The sequence below is a fragment of the Pseudophryne corroboree genome, chromosome 2 (assembly GCF_028390025.1).
Source record: "Pseudophryne corroboree isolate aPseCor3 chromosome 2, aPseCor3.hap2, whole genome shotgun sequence".
NCBI lineage: Eukaryota > Metazoa > Chordata > Amphibia > Anura > Myobatrachidae > Pseudophryne > Pseudophryne corroboree.
Window position 1 is genome coordinate 754,094,367 of NC_086445.1, and position 19,712 is coordinate 754,114,078.

Here is a 19,712-nt window from a genome sequence, read left to right on the forward strand (position 1 = left end):
AAGTGCAGAAATGGCGGCAGAGACCGCGGAGGGCTGGAAACGCCATTCTTAACTTTATGAGCTCACTGTGACAGCACCTGCGGAATGACAGGGAGGAGATGTGGAGTGAGGATGTCAGCAGCACGCCTGAGACCCGGCCCTGGAACGCTGAGCCAGCCTCAGGAGACACCTGAAAGGTAGATAATTGCGTCCAGTAACCCAGATCGTGACAGTACCCCCCCCCCCCCCCCCTTTAGGAGTGGCCCCAGGTCACTTCTTCGGCTTCTGAGGAAATCTGGAGTGGATATTCCGGACTAGTTTAGGAGCATGAACATCTGAGGCATTGGTCCAGGAACGTTCCTCAGTGCCATAGCCCTTCTAATCGATCAGGTACTGAAGTTGACCATGACGGAAGCGTGAATCCAGAATCTTGGCGACCTCATACTCAACACCACGTTAAGTCTGGACTGTGGGAGCCGAGGGAAGCGCTGAATGGATCGATTCAGGATCAGCGGTTTAAGGAGTGAGACATGAAATGTCCTGGGAATTTTCAGGAATGGATGTAGCTGAAGTTTGTAAGCCACTGGGCTGATGATTTGTTCAATCAGAAAAGGACCGATATAACGAGGAGCGAATTTCATGCTTGGAACTTTCAGTCTCAGATTCTTCGTAGACCGCCAAACATGATCACCCACTTTGAGGGCAGGAATTGCCCTAAGCTTCTTATCAGCAAACTTCTTGTACCTAAAAGATGCTTTGAGAAGAGCTGCTCGGACATTCTTCCAGTTATTTGAAAACTGACGAAGAGTGATATCAGCTGCAGGCACCGAGGTTGCTGGAAGTGGTTGAAATTCCAGAACTTTTGGGTGAAATCCATAGTTGGTGAAGAATGGCATGGAAGAAGATGAAGAATGATACTGATTGTTATGGCAGAACTCGGCCCAGGGAAGGAGTTGAACCCAGTCATCTTGTGAAGAGGATACATAGATGCAGAGGAAGGCCTCCAAGTCCTGATTCACCCTCTCAGTTTGACCGTTGGTCTGGGGGTGATAAGCTGTGGAGCATTTCAACTTGACTTGGAGGGCTAAACACAAACTTCGCCAGAACTTGGCTACAAACTGTACACCACTGTCGGAAATTATCTCCTCGGGGAGACCATGTAGTCTGAAGATCTCCTGGATGAAGACTTGAGCCAATTTGGAAGCTGACGGAAGACCAGTGAGGGGAATGAAATGAGCCATCTTGGTGAACCGGTCAACTACCACCCAGATGGTATTAAACTTGTTACACATAGGAAGGTCCGTAATAAAGTCCATTGACAAATGGGTCCACGGACGATGAGGAACAGTTGGAGGAACCAGTTGCCCAGCGGGTGACTGGCGAGATACTTTATGTTGGGCACATTTTGAGCAGGAAGCAATAAACTCTGTGATGTCCTTTTTCAGGGTCGGCCACCAGTATGATCTGGAGATGAATTCTAAGGTTTTCTGTATGCCCACATGTCTGGCGAAGCAAGAAGAATGTGCCCTATGCAAGAGCTTCTTTCTAAGAGCCTGTTTTACGAGACTTTTCCCTGGTGGGGGCATAGAGTCCATCCTCACTGTGGAGAATGCCACTGGATCAATAATAGGATGCTTGTCAGTAGACTCAGCCTCATTTTCTTGCTCCCAAGAGCGTGAAAGGGCATCAGCCTTGCGATTCTGTGACCCCAGACAGAACTGGAGTTTAAAGTCGAACCTAGAAAAAAAAAACTGCCCGCCTGGCTTGGCGAGGATTGAGACATTGTTCACCTTTCAAATACAGGAGATTCTTGTGGTCCGTCAGAATAGTGATGGTGTGAGAAGCTTCCTCTAGCAAGTATCTCCACTCTTCCAGAGTGAGTTTGATAGGCAAAAGTTCTTGATCGCCAATGGCATAATTGCGCTCGGCAGGAGAGAACTTCCGAGAGAAGAAGCCACAAGGATGTAGATGACCGTCATCGGCTCTTTGGACTGTGCCCACTCCAACGGAAGAGGCATCCACCTCAAGGGTGAAGGGCGAGTTGGTATCTGGCTGTTTCAAAACTGGAGCTGTGATGAACCTCTTTCAGCAGATGGAAAGCTTGGATAGCTTCTTTAGACCACTTGGAAGGATTGGCACCCTTTTTGGTAAGGGCAGTAACAATGGTGGAAAAGTCTCAAATAAATTTTCTGCAGTAATTGGCGAATCTTAAGAATCTCTGGACACCCTTTAGGGTTGTAGGTATTGGCCAGTTTCTCAGGGTCCATCTCTAGACCGGAACCGGACACAATGTAGCCTAGAAACGGAATGGACTTAACTTAAAAGGCGCATTTTTCCAACTTGCAATAAAGGTGATTGGCACGGAGATGGGACAAAACCTCCTTTACCCAGAAACGATGTTCCTCCTAATCGTTAGCAAAGATGAGGATGTCATCGAGGTAGACCACGACATGACGATAGATGATGTCTCTGAAGATCTCGTTCACAAAGTGTTGGAAAACAGCTGGAGCGTTACTGAGTCTAAAAGGCATGACGAGGTACTCGTAATGTCCGTCACGGTTGTTAAATGCGGTCTTCCACTCGTCACCCTTCCGGATCCGAATGAGGTTGTAGGCACCTCTCAAATCTAACTTCGTGAAGATGGTTGCACTGCTAACACGGTCGAAAAGTTCAGTAATCAGAGGCAGAGAATACCGGTTCTTTACAGTGATTCGTTCAAACCTCGGTAATCGATACACGGCCGCAGGCCACCGTCTTTCTTCTTTACGAAGAAGAAATCTGCGCCAGCTGGAGAAGAAGAAGGTCGGATAAACCCTTTAGCCAAGATTTCTTTAATATATTCCTTCATGGAATGAGTCTCTGGTAATGATTACGGATATGTTCGGCCTCGAGGTGGAACCTTTCCCGGAATGAGGTCTATAGGGCAATCCCATTCCCTATGAGGGGGAAGGATATCGGCAGAAGATTTGCTGAACACATCAGTGTAGTCTTGATATGGAGGAGGTGGAACATCGGAAGACTTGGAGGATGATGAACAAACTGGAAGCACTTTGGAAAGTCTCGGAGCAGGAGGAACCCCATGCCAGGATATGAGTCGTCCTTCAATCAATCTGGGTGTTATGCAGACGAAGCCATGGGAGGCCCAGAACCACAGGATGAGTGGTCTTTCACCAAAAAGGAAATTAGTTCTGAATGAAGAGCTCCTACCTTCAGACGGATAGGTAGAGTCTTGGAGGAAATGACTGCATCGGAAATCCTACTGCCATCCACGGCAGTCAAGGATATGGAAGACGAAAGTCTCTTGGTGGATAGGGACCAACGCTTGACGTATTCCTCAGTCATAAAGTTCCCAGCTGCTCCAGAGTCTAACAGGGCAATAATGTTCCTAGTGCGCTGAGCCACTTAAAGCGAGACTGGGAGGTTACAATCACTTGAAGATGGAGAGGAGTGCATTACTCCTAACCGACCCTCTACTTGGCGGGCTAGGACTTGGAGTTTCCCGGACGCTTGGGGCAGGCATTAATAACGTGAGATGGTGCAGCACAATACAGGCAGAGGCGCTCAGAAAGACGTCTTCTACGCTCTGCCGGAGATAGACGACAATGGTCTATCTGCATGGGTTCGTCCTTGGGTGGAGATGGTTGACGAGGAGGAGGAGCAGTAGAAGACTTGGGAACCGCAGGTCGACTTTGGTACATAGAGATATGAGCTCATCAAACTTTGAAGGCAAGTCTCTGGTAGCGAGCTCGTCCTTGATACGTTCAGATAGGCCATGCCAAAAGGCTGCATACAAAGCGTCATTGTTCCATGAAAGTTCTGATGCCAGAATCTGGAACTGTATTAAATATTGCCCAACAGTCGTGTCCCCTGGCGTAACCGGAGAATCTCTGAAGAGGCTGAGGTTACACGATCTCTCTCGTCGAAGATGCGCCTGAATGTTGCCGCAAAGTCTGTGAATGAGGACAGCATGGTATCCGATCTCTCCCACAGGGGTGATGCCCAGTCAAGGACGGGGCCACTGAGGAGGGAGATGATGTAGGGAACCTTGGTGCGGTCAGTTGGGAAACTGCCAGGTTATAACTCGAAATTAATTTTGCACTGGTTGAGGAATCCCCTACAAGCTTTTGGGGACCCATCAAATTTCGCTGGAGTCGGTAAGTGGAGACGTGGAACAGAAATGGGTATGGTGGGTGGGGTTACCACTGTAGGTACTGCAGTCGGCACACTGGACGCCCCTGAGCCACAGAGGGTCATTTTGATTCCGTCCAGCCGAGAGGAGAGGTCCTGGAGACAGCGGATAACATGGCCTTGTGCAGCCTCCTGATGTTCAAGTCGGGCTGCCAGTTCTTGCATTGGCCTGGTCGCTTGGTCTTGGTCTTCGGCCAGATTCATTAGGTCAGTGCTTACTGTCACAACTGAGGGCTGATGCTGACGGGAGGTCGTGACAGGCAGTGTCAGCACGCAGGGCCTTGTGGTTGCGTCAGTGGATTGCGGGCATAGGATCCATACAGGGGAATGGCTCTTCAGGGGCGAATTGGATGCGTGGATCTCTAAGGTTACTGCTGGAAAATGCATGTTTCTTCCCTCAGGGGCCCCGCGAGCTAGACGTACCTATCCGGGACTATCTACTCAGTCCTTTCGGTCCACCAGATTTCGATCTAGGGCCAGAGGGGCCTCCAACGCAGCTAGAGGCACCAGAGGTAAGCTTAAGAAACCAGCCGTTGCCGGCTCTCAGGAACAGGGCACCAGTTCAGCTTCCACTAAAGCCTCAGCATGATGGTGCCCGCCCACCCCGAGGGGATCTCGAGGTGGGAGCTCGGTTGCGCCAGTTCAGCAATATCTGGGAAAGTTCCTGCCAGGATGCCTGGGTAAGGGACGTCATCTCTCACGGATACAAGCTGGAGTTCGACTGTGCTCCTCCGCAACGATTTTTCAAATCAAGCTTACCAGCTGTAGAGGATACACGTGTTACGCTGCTGGCCATCAACAAGCTGGTTCGGTACCAGGTCATTGTTCCAGTGCTACTACGACAACAAAGAACAGGGTTACTACTCCTATCTGTTCGTAGTGCCAAAACCGGATGTGTCAGTAAGACCCATTTCGAATCTAAAGTCCTTGAACCCTAACCTGAAAGTTTTCAAGTTCAAGATGGAATCTTTGAGAGCAGTGATTGCAGGCCTGGAAGAACAGCAATTCCTGGTATCCCTGGATATCAAGGACGCCTATCTCCATATCCCGATTTGGCCTCCTCATCAGGCCTATCTGAGGTTTGCCCTGCTGAACGATCACTACCAGTTCCAGGCATTACCCTTCGGCCTGCCTATGGCTCCGAGGGTGTTCATGAAGGTGATGGCAGAAATGATGTTCCAGCTCCGGGTCCAGGGGGTCAACATAGTCCCTTACCTGGAGGATCTCCTGATAAAAAAGAGTTCCAGTGAGCTTCTATTGCTCCATATAGATCGCACTATCCAACTTCTGTCACGACATGGGTGGATCCTCAATCTATAGAAGTCCCACCTGAAGCCAAATCAGCGACTCCTGTTTCTGGAAATGCTACTGGACACTGTAGCACAGAAAGTGTTCTTCTCAGAGGACAAAGCGAGAACACACCAGGAAATGGTTTGCTTGGTTCTCCAACCTGCTCAAGTATCCATTCATCTTTGCATAAAATTGTTGGGGAAGATGGTAGCCTCGTACGAGGCAGTCGAGTATGGAAGGTTCCATGCTAGACCTTTTCAGTTGAATATCCTGAACAAGTGGTCCGGTTCACATCTTCTGATACACTGGATGATACAACTGTAACCCCAGGCCAGGATTTCACTCCTGTGGTGGCTACAGTCTTCCAATCTCCTGGAAGGTCAACGCTTCGGGATTCAGGATTGGATCCTCCTCATGATGAATGCAAGTCTGAGAGGATGGGGAGCTGTCACTCAAGGGGCGCAGTTCCAGGGAAGGTGGTCTGCCCAAGTGGCCCTATTTCCAATCAACATTCTGGAACTTCTGGCAATTTACAATGCCCTGATTCAGGCCTCTCCTCTGCTCAGGGATCATGCGATCCAGGTACAACGCCATGGCTGTGCCATACATCAGTCGACAAGGAGGGACAAAAAGCAGGGCCTGTGTGCGAGAGGTGTCAAAAATTCTCCTCTGGGCAGAAAGAAATGCAAGACTGCTGTCCGCAGTCTTCATTCCGGGTGTGGACAAACTGGTAAGCGGACTTCCTGAGTTGTCACGATCTTCACCCGGGAGAGTGGGGACTACACCTCCAGGTGTTTCAACAGATCATCGACAGGTGGGTATGCCTACAGATCGACATGATGGTGTCTCACCTCAACAAGAAACTTCGCTGTTATTGCTCATGAACCAGAGACCTTCAGGTGAGTACAGTGGATGCACTGATGTCGCCTTGGCCTTACCAGCTCCTCTATCTATTTCCTCCGATGCCGTTGATCCCAAGGGTGCTCAAGAGGATCAAACCTCAAGGAGTGCAGGCAATCCCGATTGCCCCATATTGGCCCCGAAGACCTTGGTACGCGGATCTTCTGGACATGTCCGTAGAAGACCCTTGGCCTCTGCCAATAAGAAGGGATCTTCTTCAGCAAGGACTGTTCAACTACCTGGACTAACGGCGGCTTCGTTTGACGGCATGGAAGTAGAGCGGAACATCCTAGCTCATAAGGGACTTTCCAAGAAGGTCATTGCCACCATGGTGCAAGCCAGAAAGCCTGTGACGTCAAGACACTGTCATCATACTGTATCTGGAGTAGACATGTCACCTGGGGCGAGGAGCACACATATCAGCATGCAGAGTTCCACTTGGGGAGGTTACTCCGTTTCCTGCAGGCTGGTGTGGATAAGGGCATAAGGTTGGGTTCCCTAAAAGTCCAGATTTCAGCTCTTTCAATCTTCTTCCAAAAGAAGTTGGCTGTGTTGCCTGAAGTTCAGACCTTCTTGCAAGGGGTGCTTCACATACAACCTCCGTTTGTACTGCCCACGGCACCTTCGGATTTGGATGTGGTGTTGACTTTTCTACAGTCCTCCTGGTTTGAACCTCTGATGACGGTAGAAGACAAGTACCTCACGTGGAAGGCGGTGATGTTGCTGGCCCTATCTTCTGCTAGACGTGTCTCAGAATTGGGGGCCTTATCGTGTAAAAGTCCCTACTTGGTCTTTTACGAAGACAGAGCGGAGCTCAGGACTAGGCAGCAGTTCCTGCTGAAGTTCATCTCTGCGTTCCACTTGATTCAACCTATTGTGATCCCATTGAGTTCTGGCGCTTCTGCTCCTCCGGACGCATTGGATGCTGTGCGAGCCTTGAAGATCTATGTCAAAAGGATGGCTTGGATCAGAAAGACCGATTCCTTGTTCGTGCTATATGACGCACAGAAAAAGAGTTGTCCTGCTTCAAAGCAGTCCATTGCTCGTTGGCTTAGGCTCACTATTCAGCAAGCCTATGTGTCGGCAGCTTTACCTGTTCCACAGTCTCTGAATGCCCACTTTACAAGATCGGTGGGATCTTCCTGGGCGCAGCCCGTGGAGTCTTGACTCTGCAACTGTGCTGAGCAGCTACCTGGTCGGGGAAGAACACCTTTGTGAAGTTCTACAAGATTGATACCCTGGCCAAAGAGGATACCCAGTTGTGCAGGCGGTGCTGCAGATGTCTCCGCATGTTCCTGCCTGTTCTTGAAGCTTTGGGACATCCCCATCGTACTAATGTGTCCCCAATATCCCTTATGGATGCTAGGATTTTAATAACTACCGGTAAATCCTTTTCTCGTAGTCCATAAAGGATATTGGGTGCCTGCCTCTGTGCGGTGACTTTCTGCTGTTTATCTCATATGGTTACCTGTTCAGCTGTTACTGTTCGTTGCCAGCCGTTGCTGGTCAAGTTTTGTTGTGGTGTGCTGGTTTATGAATCTCACCACTATTTGTTGTTTAGTTCCTTCTCAAGTATGTCCTTTCTCCTTCGGGCACTGTTTTACCTATGCCTGCCTGTGGGAGGGGTCATAGAGGGGAGGAGCTAGCACACCCAGTTGAAGAAATTTAAAGTGCCCTGGCTCCTTTGGATCCCGTTTATACCCATCGTACTAATGTGTCCCCAATATTTCTTATGGACAACGGGAAAAGGATTTACTTGTAGGTATTAAAATCCTATTTTTTTTTGGTAGCAGACAATTTATTTTTGGTGTTGGCAAACATTCTCAACAGCTCTTACGTATTTTTGTAATTATTTTTTTAAATAGATTCTTAGAGGTAATGCTGTTAATTATTGGCAAGATTGTCCAGATAATTGTACTGTCAGATCGTACAGTATGTCCATGTGATGCAATATTTTTCAAGTTGCAAGTAGGCAGCATTAAAGTCCCATACACACTAGACAATCCCCCACCGACGCCAATATTGGCAGCGGCGGGAACCCGGCATGGTGCCAGCATCGGCAAGTGCATACACACTTGCCGATGCCAGCGTGGAAGGGAGCGATGTCAGGGGGGGCGGTGGGGGGAACGATGCCCATGATGCATGGCTGTCGTTAACGAGGATCTCCCTCATCTGTACATGTTCATACGAGGGAGGGGGTAATTAACTGTGCGCTGGAGCGCGTATCGTTAAAGACATTGAGTGTACACACTAGACGAGATTGTGAAAGATCTCACTCAGAGTGGCCCTTCTGAGCGATATATTTATTTTCTTGTCTAGTGTGTATGGGCCTTAAGAGTGTATGTACTGCTACAGCAAACTAATCAACATTTCCCCTGTTCCTTCACAGCGAAGGAACAGGGATATGTCTCCTCCCCAGGTGAGGTACGCAGATATCCTGTGGCCATACACTGAAATATCTCACAGGCATATGCCCATGAAATCTGATCAGTGTCAGGCTGTCGTATATGTCTGTCGGTCTGACAATCATTTATCTAAAGCTGCCCATACACCTAAAGATTTATTGTTCGATCTGGCTGTTTTGAACGAAAATATGGTAATGGATGGGAGAAATAACATTTGACCATTTGCTCCCAAACACTGAAAAACAGACAAAAATGGTCAAACAGACAAATTGGTTAAATCCATTTGATTTAACCAATTTGTCTGAACGACCATTTTTGTCAGTTGTCCGGCATTTCGGAGCAAATGGTCAATTGTCATTTGCTCCCATCCCTTACCAGATTTTCCTTCCAACCAGCCAGATCGGACAATGAATCTTTAGGTGTCTGGGCAGCTTAACCGTGTATGCCCACCATTAGGTAGAGAGGGCAGTAAAGTCACAGTAACTGCTATCAGGCTACATGCGTCAAATGATTGTTTTAGCTATCCTATCATCATACTTTGTGTATATTGGTAAAATATCAACATAGGGAGGTGGGACTAACCAGCATCAAAAAATTTGGGTGGCATCAAATCTTCCTCTGCAGCTGACTGACAGAATGCTAACATGGGAGTGAGGGTTGAACTTAAAGTACATATACCAGAGGTTCTCAAACATGGGGGCAGATGTATTAATCTGGAGAAGGCATAAGGAAGTGATAAACCAGTGATAAGTGCAAGGTGATAAACGGACCAGCCAGTCAGTTCATAACTGTCAGTTTGCATATTGGAGCTGATTGGCTGGTGCATGTATCACCTTGCACCTATCACTGGTTTATCACTTCCTTATGCCTTCTCCAGGTTAATACATCTGCCCCATGGTCCTCAAGGCACCCCAGCGGTCCAGGTTTTAAGTTTATCCATGTTTGTCACAGGTGACATAATTAGCACCCCAGTCAATGTAATTTAACCACCCGTGCTGAGCCATGGCTATATCTAAAACCTGGACCGTTGGGGTGTCTTGAGGACCGCATTTGAGAACCTCTGGCCTTATACCAAAACTTTAGGTACAAAGGGCCTAATTCAGGGTTGATTGCAAAAGCTAATTCTTTCTCTAATGGGCAAAACCATGTGCACTGCAGGTGGGGCAGATATAACATGTGCAGAGAGAGTTAGGTGGGTTATTTTGTTTCTGTTCAGGATAAATACTGGCTGCTTTATTTTTACACTGCAACTTAGATTTCAGTTTGAACACACCCCACCCAAATCTAACTGTTATATCTACACCCCCCTGCAGTGCACATGGTTTTGCCCATTAGAGAAAGATTTTGGTTTTGCGATCAACCCTGAATGAGGCCCAAAATTATTAATCTTAAATCCAACACACATGTACATCTAGAAAAAAACTTGTTGTCTTTATTCAGATCCACAAGTTATGAAAAAGACAATCACATTAATTACTATGCAACTGCTTATCTTTCAGCTTGATTGACATTATCTTCTGTAACCCATTTTTCTGTTTGAGCATCTTGGTAGTTTCCAGTAAGCAAAGTGCAATTTAGATCTTTTGCGAATCTCTATAAATGTTAGCTTTTAAATTGTATTTTACATTGTATATTATTGAATAGAGTTCTGAGTCAATTAATCAGCTGTACTCCAAGCTTCTTAGAGAGGCAGAAAAAATTAAGAAATGGAAGTCTGTTGTAGAGGTTGAAGTGAAGGATAAAGATACAAAGCTTCAGGAAAAAAGAAAGATGATCGATGCTCAACGAAAAGTAATACAAGAGTTACAAGTGAGTAAATGGAACAATTGATATATGTAATTTCATTTCTATAATAGAATGTGGTAGCTGTGCACGATCTAAGCATATTTAATGGAGAACTTTACTACTTAAAGGAGAACTTTGTTGTCTTTAGCTTCTTTGGTAAAATTACATCTTGTTAGATAGCTCCCTTCCCCCCCGGGGAAACCATACTTTAATTCTACCATGTTATTCAGATGGAATACATACGTAGTACCGCTAGACGGTATGCCGCCTGTCAGTATACCAACAGTGGCATCCCTCCATTCTGAATCCCGGCAGTCCCCCGCAGCGAGTCCCCATACAGTATCCCTGAAAGTAAGTTAGCCATTAAAGTGGAGGGGAGGTGGCTGTAAATAGCAGAGCAGACACTATTGCTCCTCTAGGTCCCAGGAGGTGCAGTCTGGGGTAATCCAATACTGTCCAATGGTACAACTACTATGCATTTCATCATTTCTATAGCGTGTTTATCTCATTGTATTACATTTGTTATGATATAACACGCTATGTAATTCTCTTTATTTCTCTGGTTTTCTGAAATGCACATTCAGGGTACCGTTGGACTGATTCCGATGCAAATTCAACAGAAGGTATCTGTAGGAGATAGAAGTCTCTTGCATGCATCTGCAAGATCCGAGTGCTGTGTCTGAAGACGCAGCCTTTGAAAACCACTGCGACCATCAGCCGATAATTGGCTTCAAATACTTCTGCAATGGTCAGATCTGGAGGTTGATATAATATTTGCTACACATGCTGTATTGTTCCCCATCTTCCGATCCCATTGTAGAGATAAAAAGAATGTACACACTGAACAGGATATTGCTCATTGTGTATGGGTGCGCTACGATACTGAGCGTGTATCTTATCGGCAGCATTTACTGGGTAGTATGTACCTGGCTTAAGTTAAATAGAGAGGCTATAGTGCAAAAAAAAAGGCTAACAGTGTGTCCAACTGTGTCTGTCTCTCTGTTTCATTACCTAAGTCCAGCTACACATCAGATCGATGTGTAGCCAGACGATCCGATGGGCAGTGATACACTGCATCAGCAAATGCATACACACTTGCACAATGGGCCTAATTCAGAGTTGATCGCAGCAGCAAATTTGTTAGCAGATGGGCAAAACCATGTGCACTGAAGGGAGGGCAGATATAACGTGCAGAGAGAGTTATTTGGGTGGGGTGTGTTCAAACTGAAATCTAAATTGCAGTGTAAAAATAAAGCAGCCAGTATTTACCCTGCACAGAAACAATATAACCCACCCAAATCTAATGCTGTCCATACACTTGTGCGATTCCCCACGAAGCGACATCGCGGGGCATCGCACCGGCAGTTCAAATCGCACCTGAACTGCCAAAGTGGTTACTATGCGATCATGCGATAGATCGCATGGTAATCACATGATGGGCACGTCACCGCAGAGTGGGAGCGGCCTCTGGCCGCTCCTGGCGGGTGCCCATCGCACATCGCAGTGCGATATATCTCATGTGGGTTTAAAACCACATGCGATCGCACTGCGATGCGAGAAATATTATGTGCAGCACATAATATCTTGAGACGCGATATTCGACCGGCGTGCCCGCGCATCGCGTCGAAAGGTACCTTAAATGTGCATACAATCCTTCGATTTCTCTCGCAGATGTGGTCGAAATCGAAGGATAGTACCGATAATCTCACAAGTGTATGGGCACCATAACTCTCTATACACATTTTATCTCCCTCCCCTGCAGTGCACATGGTTTTGCCCATCTGCTAACAAATTTTATGCTACAATCAGGTCTGAATTAGGCCCAATGTGTATTCTGTTTAACTTGTACAGGGGTTATCTGCAGTGGGTTGTTAGGGATCACTTCGATTTTTTTTATCTCTGTGTATGAAGATGGGCATTATAAGTGTAAAACATTAATTATAAGATCATAACTGTATTTATCTGAAGCACTGAAATTTTTTTTAACATAATCTTTGAACACTGCTAATTTTAGAACTGCTTTTCTCACTAATTGGTGTTTTAGTTTGAAAATGAAAACTTGAGATTAAAGTTGGAAGATGTGATACTTGAAAATGAAGATTTAATAAACCAGTAAGTTACACTTTAAAGATATCTGTAATTATAGACAAATGAATAACTTTTGATTTGTGCTATTAAATCTGCTCTAAAACTGCTAATAAGCAATATTATAGTAATTTCAGACTTCTGACACCAGTAAATAAACAATGAGTTCCTTAGCTGCAAAGAAACTTGTGGAAACTTGCTGTACTGTGGTGTTTACTTACCTCCTTGCTGATCTGGAATGGCTTTCCTTAATTTCTTGACCATGTCACGAGCTGTCACTGGGTCTGGACCTGGTCTGAACTATTCCTGCCATCTGAGCTTGTACCTTTTGCTGTTGTGCTGTATAAAGTACCTGTAATCGTGCCTTCCCTACCGACAGTTCATCCAGATATCAGGTCTAGTATTAATACTCCAGATGAATCCTCTTCCCAGACGGTGTGAGCATGTGTTGTGTGTAACTTCCTGCTGCTCAGGCTGCCATTACCCAGCCACTTGTATGTCATACACTATAGTGCAGAAGGGGCTATTCAATGGGGAAGCGGTTAAAATACGGTCACAATGCTGACGCCGGAATCCCAACTAGTGGTGAAATCCTGCTGCCGGAATACCGGCACCACAGGCTGTTCTCCCTCTGTGGGTGTCCAGTGCAGTGACAGTGAGCCACCGTGCTCGCAGCGTGGCTTTCTAGCGCTCGCCTTGCTACTGGCATTCTGGTGGCCGGGATGCTGCTGTCGGTATAGTATACTGATGGCCGGCATCCGGGCCGCCGGTAATTCGTACTGAAGCCATTCAATGAGTGATTCTGCAAACCTGCTGATACATACAACAATATGTGCCTATTATTTTATAGACTGTATTTGTTAAATGCAAGCTGCAATCTGATTGGTTGCTATGCACAACTTTTCCACTTGTCCACTTCTCCACTCTTTAGAAAGTTTGATACATTTCTTCCATAGCCTACTGGTGTCTACAACCTTGGCACTTTGTTACCCTTTTCAGGAAGTCTCTTTCCTTTGGAGTTCATCAGTCTCCTTTTCCTGCTTGGCATTATACTACTTCTCCATCTCATATTGAATCTCACATTTGTACCAGCCCTGTACTTACCTAGCTGTTGGTGCATTCCCATAATTATGCTGGAGGAAGAGAGATGCAGTTGCACACTCTTAGCACTAAGAACACTGATATTAAAAATAATTAAAAGAAACCCTCACAATTAAATTTGTAGAATGTGATAGTATTAGGAATGTTAGGAACCCATGTGATGAAGTCACCTGGCCGCGGTACATGGGCCCGCATATTTGCGCAAATGTGTGCTAAGAACTTCAATTATACTCCATGTTAATTGTGTGGGTTTATTTAAATTAATTTTACTACCAATGTTCTTTTTCCACTATATTTGTGGAAATATGTGTATATTTATATTGTACACTGGAAGGCAAGACTTCCTTCCTCTGGTATTGGCACTCCCAGGGTCAGACTGGGACATGTGGGGCCCACCGGGGGAATGCAATGGTAGGGGCCCATGTTTAGGGGTGTGGTTAGTCTTCAGAAGGTGTGTGGCCTGCCACCTCATTAGTTTGACTAACCATTAGAGAGTGCAACGTCTGGGCCCCTTCATAAATATATACAGTAAATTCATCTGCTGCATGCATGATAATGTAACAGAGTAATAACAGCAATGCACTGTAGAAAATACACCATAGTCCAGTATAAGGTAACATATGTATAATGTATAATTCAAGTGCAAAGTCTGGAACCTAATCCTTAGAGCAGGAGGTGGGCCCCCAGGCAGTGGGGCCCACCGGTGGTTTCCCCTGTACCCCTGTGGGCCAGTCCAAGTTATTTCTTTTCTCTTACGTCCTAGAGGATGCTGGGAACTGCGTAAGGACCATGGGGTATAGACGGGCTCCGCAGGAGACATGGGCACTATAAAGAACTTTAGATGGGTGTGCACTGGCTCCTCCCTCTATGCCCCTCCTCCAGACCTCAGTTAGATCCTGTGCCCAGAGGAGACTGGGTGCACTACAGGGGAGCTCTCCTGAGTTTCTCTGAAAAATAATTTTGTTAGGTTTTTTATTTTCAGGGAGCACTGCTGGCAACAGGCTCCCTGCATCGTGGGACTGAGGAGAGAGAAGCAGACCTACTTAAATGATGGGCTCTGCTTCTTAGGCTATTGAACACCATTAGCTCCAGAGGGTCGGAACGCAGGTCTCACCCTCGCCGTTCGTCCCGGTGCCGCGCCGCCGTCCTCCTCACAGAGCCGGAAGATAGAAGCTGGGTGAGTATAAGAAGAAAGAAGACTTCAAAGGCGGCAGAAGACTTCAGATCTTCTCTGAGGTAACGCTGTGCGCCATTGCTCCCACACACAACACACACAGCGGGCACTGAAGGGTGCAGGGCGCAGGGGGGGCGCCCTGGGCAGCAATAATAAACCTCTAGGGACTGGCTCATATATATATAGGTTGCGGAGGCAGTATATTATATAATCCCCTGCCAGTATAGTAAATTTGAGCGGGACCGGAGCCCGCAGCTGAGGGGGCGTAGCTTGATCCTCCAGCGCTAACCAGCGCCATTTTCTCCACAGCACACTGCAGAGAAGTTGGCTCCCCAGACTCTCCCCTGCTGAACACGGTGACAGAGGGCAAAAAAGAGGGGGGGGGGGCACTTTTGATTGGCGCAGTGAGTGTATATTTATATATTTATATAAAAGCGCTGTTTGGTCTGGGAATTTTGTTTCCAGTGTCAGTTAGTGCTGGGTGTGTGCTGGCATACTCTCTCTCTGTCTCTCCAAAGGGCCTTATTGGGGAACTGTATCCATATAGATATATCCCTGAGTGTGTGGGGGTGTCGGTACGCGTATGTCGGCATGTCTGAAGCGGAAGGCTCATCTAAGGAGGAAGTGGAGCAGATAATTGTGGTGTCTCCGTCGGCAACGTCGACACCTGATTGGCTGGATATGCTGAATGTTTTAAATGCAGATGTGTCTTTATTACATCAGAGGTTGGACAAAGCAGAGTCCAGGGATAGAACAGGGAGTCAATCCATGGCTTTGGCTGTGTCACAGGGCCCTTCAGGGTCTCAAAAACGTCCCCTGTCCCAAGTAGCCGACACTGATACCGACACGGATTCTGACTCCAGTGTCGACTACGATGATGCGAGGTTACACCCAAGGGTGGCCAAAAGTATTCATTATATCATTATTGCAATAAAGGATGTTTTACATATCACAGATGACCCCTCTGTCCCTGACAAGAGGGTACACATGTTTAAGGAAAAGAAACCTGAGGTAACCTTTCCCCCATCTCATGAGCTGAACGCGTTATTTGAAAAGGCTTGGAAAACTCCAGACAAGAAACTGCAGATTCCCAAAAAAATTCTTATGGCGTATCCTTTCCCTGCGCAGGACAGGTTACGGTGGGAATCCTCACCCAGGGTGGACAAGGCTTTAACGCGCTTGTCCAAAAAGGTGGCGCTACCGTCTCCAGACACGTCAGCCCTCAAGGATCCTGCTGATCGCAGACAGGAAACTATCTTAAAATCTACTTATACACATACGGGGGCCTTGCTCAGACCGGCAATAGCGTCGGCTTGGGTTTGTAGCGCTGTTGCGGCTTGGACAGATACCTTGTCAGCTTACATTGATACCCTGGATAGGGATACCATTTTATTGACCTTAGGTCACATTAAAGACGCAGTCTTATATATGAGAGACGCTCAGAGAGACGTTGGTCTGCTAGGTTCGAGAGCCTTTCTGCTAGGCGAGCCCTGTGGACCCGCCAATGGACGGGTGATGCCGACTCAAAGAAGCATATGGAAGTTTTACCTTACAAAGGTGAGGATTTATTTGGGGAAGGTCTCGCAGACCTGGTTTCCACAGCTACCGCGGGCACATCTACTTTTTTACCTTATGTTTCCCCACAGCAAAAGAAAATGCCGCAATTTCGGTCGCATAAGTCCAGAAGAGGTCGGAGCTCTTCCTTCCTCGCCAGAGGTAAGGGAAGAGGGAAGAAACTGCCTGCTACGGCTAGTTCCCAGGAGCAGAAGTCCTCCCCGGCTTCTACTAAATCCACCGCATGACGCTAGGGCTCCACTGAGGGAGTCTGCGCCGGTGGGGGCACTTCTTCGACTCTTCAGCTAGGTCTGGGTTCAGTCAGACGTGGATCCTTGGGCAAGGGAAATTGTATCCCAGGGTTAAAAGCTGGAATTCGAAGACGTGCCTCCTCGACGGTTTTTCGAATCGGCTCTCCCAGCTTCTCCCCCAGAGAGGGAGATAGTTTTAGCTGCAATTCAAAAACTGTGTCGACAACAAGTGGTTGTCGAGGTTCCCCTAGTTCATCAGGGGAAGGGGTACTATTCAACCCTCTTTGTGGTCCCAAAACCGGATGGCTGTACTTAAAAAAAGTTCAAATTCAAGATGCAATCACTCCGGGCAGTTCTCTCCAGCCTGGAGGGGGGGGGGGGGGGAGGGAATTTATGGTGTCACTGGACATAAAAGACGCATACCTTCATGTCCCCATATATCCCCCTCATCAGGCGTACCTGAGTTTCGCTGTTCAGGACTGTCATTACCAGTTTCAGACGTTGCCGTTTGGGCGTTCCATGGCCCCGAGGATTTTCACCAAAGTAATGGCGGAAATGATGGTGCTCCTGCATTGGCAGGGAGTCACAATTATCCCGTACTTGGATGATCTCCTGATAAAGGCGAGATCGAGAGATCAGTTGCTGAAAAGCGTGGCGCTCTCCCTGAGAGTGCTGCAGCAACATGGCTGGATTCTGAATCTACCAAAGTCACAGTTGGTTCCAACAACTCAGCTATCTTTCTTGGGCATGATTCTGGACACGGAACAAAAGAGGGTTTTTCTCCCAATGGAAAAAGCCCACGAACTCCAGAACATGGTCAGAGACCTGCTAAAACCGAAAAGAGTGTCAGTCCATCAATGCACTCGAGTACTGGGGAAATGGTGGCGACCTACGAGGCCATCCCCTTCGGCAGGTTTCATGCGAGGACGTTTCAGTGGGACCTTCTGGACAAGTGGTCCGGGTCCCATCTTCAAATTCATCAGAAAATAAACCTGTCCCCCAGGGCCAGGGTGTCTCTCCTATGGTGGCTGCAGAGTGCTCACCTTCTAGAGGGTCACAGTTTCGGCATTCAAGACTGGGTTCTGGTAACCACGGGCGCGAGCCTCCGAGGATGGGGAGCAGTCACACAAGGCAGAAACTTTCAGGGGATATGGTCAAGCCAGGAGGCTTGTCTACACATCAACGTACTGGAATTGAGGGCCATATACAACGGCCTACGTCAAGCGGAGAATCTTCTTCGCGACCTACCGGTTCTGATTCAATCAGACAACGTCACAGCCGTGGCTCATGTAAACCGCCACAAGGAGCAGAGTGGCAATGGCGGAAGCCACCAGGATTCTGCGCTGGGCGGAAAATCACATAAGCGCTTTGGCAGCAGTCTTCATCCCGGGAGTGGACAACTGGGAAGCAGACTTCCTCAGCAGACACGATCTCCATCCAGGAGAGTAGGGACTTCATCAAGAAGTTTTTGCAGAGATAACAAGTCATTGGGGACTTCCTCAAACAGACATGATGGCGTCACGCCTCAACAAGAAGCTTCGGACGTATTGTGCCAGGTCAAGGGATCCTCAGGCTGTAGCAGTGGACGCCCTGGTGACACCGTGGGTGTTTCAGTCGGTCTATGTGTTCCCTCCTCTTCCACTCGTCTCAAAGATATTGAGAATCATAAGACGAAAAAGAGTGCAGACAATACTCATTGTTCCAGATTGGCCTCGAAGGGCCTGGTATTCCGATCTTCAGGAAATGCTGACAGAAGATCCGTGGCCTCTTCCTCTCAGAGAGGACCTGTTGCAACCGGGGCCCTGCGTGTTCCAAGACTTACCGCGGTTACGTTTGACGGCATGGCGGTTGAACACAGAATCCTAGCTGGGAAAGGCATTCCGGAAGAAGTCATCCCTACTCTGATGAAGGCTAGAAAGGAGGTGACGGCGAAACATTATCACTGTATCTGGAGAAAGTATGTATCTTGGTGTGAATCCAAGAATGCTACTACGGAAGTTTTCCATCTGGGCCGTTTTCTCCACTTTCTACAGACAGGAGTGGATATGGGCCTAAAATTAGGCTCCATTAACGTACAGATTTCGGCCCTATCAATTTTCTTTCAGAAGGAATTGGCATCTCTCCCAGAAGTCCAGACTTTTTTGTAAAGGGAGTGCTGCACATACAGCCTCCTTTTGTGCCTCCAGTGGCACCATGGGACCTTAACGTGGTGTTACAGTTCCTAAAATCCCACTGGTTTGAACCTCTTCAAACGGTTGAATTAAAATTTCTCACTTGGAAGCTGGTCATGTTGTTGGCCTTGGCATCTGCAAGGCGGGTATCTGAATTGGCGGCTTTGTCTCACAAAAGCCCCTATCTGATTTTCCATGTGGATAGAGCAGAATTGAGGACTCGTCCTCAATTTTTGCCTAAGGTGGTTTCATCGTTTCATATGAACCAACCTATTGTGGTACCTGTGGCTACAAAGGACTTGGAGGATTCCAAGTCCCTTGATGTAGTCAGGGCCTTAAAAATATATGTAGCCAGGACGGCTCGGGTTAGGAAAACAGAGGCACTATTTATCCTATATGCAGCCAACAAGGTTGGCGCTCCTGCTTCTAAGCAGACTATTGCTCGCTGTATCTGTAACACGATTCAACAGGCTCATTCTACGGCTGGATTGCCGTTACCAAATTCGGTAAAGACCCATTCCACTTGGAAGGTGGGCTCTTCTTGGGCGGCTGCCCGAGGCGTCTCGGCATTACTGCTTTGCTGAGCGGCGACTTGGTCGGGTTCGAACACTCTTGCTAAATTCTACAAGTTTGATACCTTGGCTGAGGAGGACCTTATGTTTGCTCAATCGGTGCTGCAGAGTCATCCGCACTCTCCCGCCTGTTTGGGAGCTTTGGTATATTCCCCATGGTCCTTACGGAGTCCCCAGCATCCTCTAGGACGTAAAGGAAAATAAGATTTTAAACCTACCAGTAAATCTTTTTCTCCTAGTCCGTAGAGGATGCTGGG

General features: G+C 47.4%; 1 protein-coding gene across 1 annotated transcript in view; it reads left to right on the plus strand.

The window, feature by feature from the left end:
• The window catches only part of SYCP1 (synaptonemal complex protein 1), a 1,049,791-nt gene that overhangs the window by 323,814 nt on the left and 706,265 nt on the right, over positions 1 to 19,712 (plus strand). Inside the window, exons 5-6 of the mRNA XM_063955446.1 lie at positions 10,407 to 10,571; positions 12,592 to 12,659. Of these exons, the coding sequence (XP_063811516.1) occupies positions 10,407 to 10,571; positions 12,592 to 12,659 (233 nt within the window). The remainder of the gene's footprint in view (positions 1 to 10,406; positions 10,572 to 12,591; positions 12,660 to 19,712) is intronic.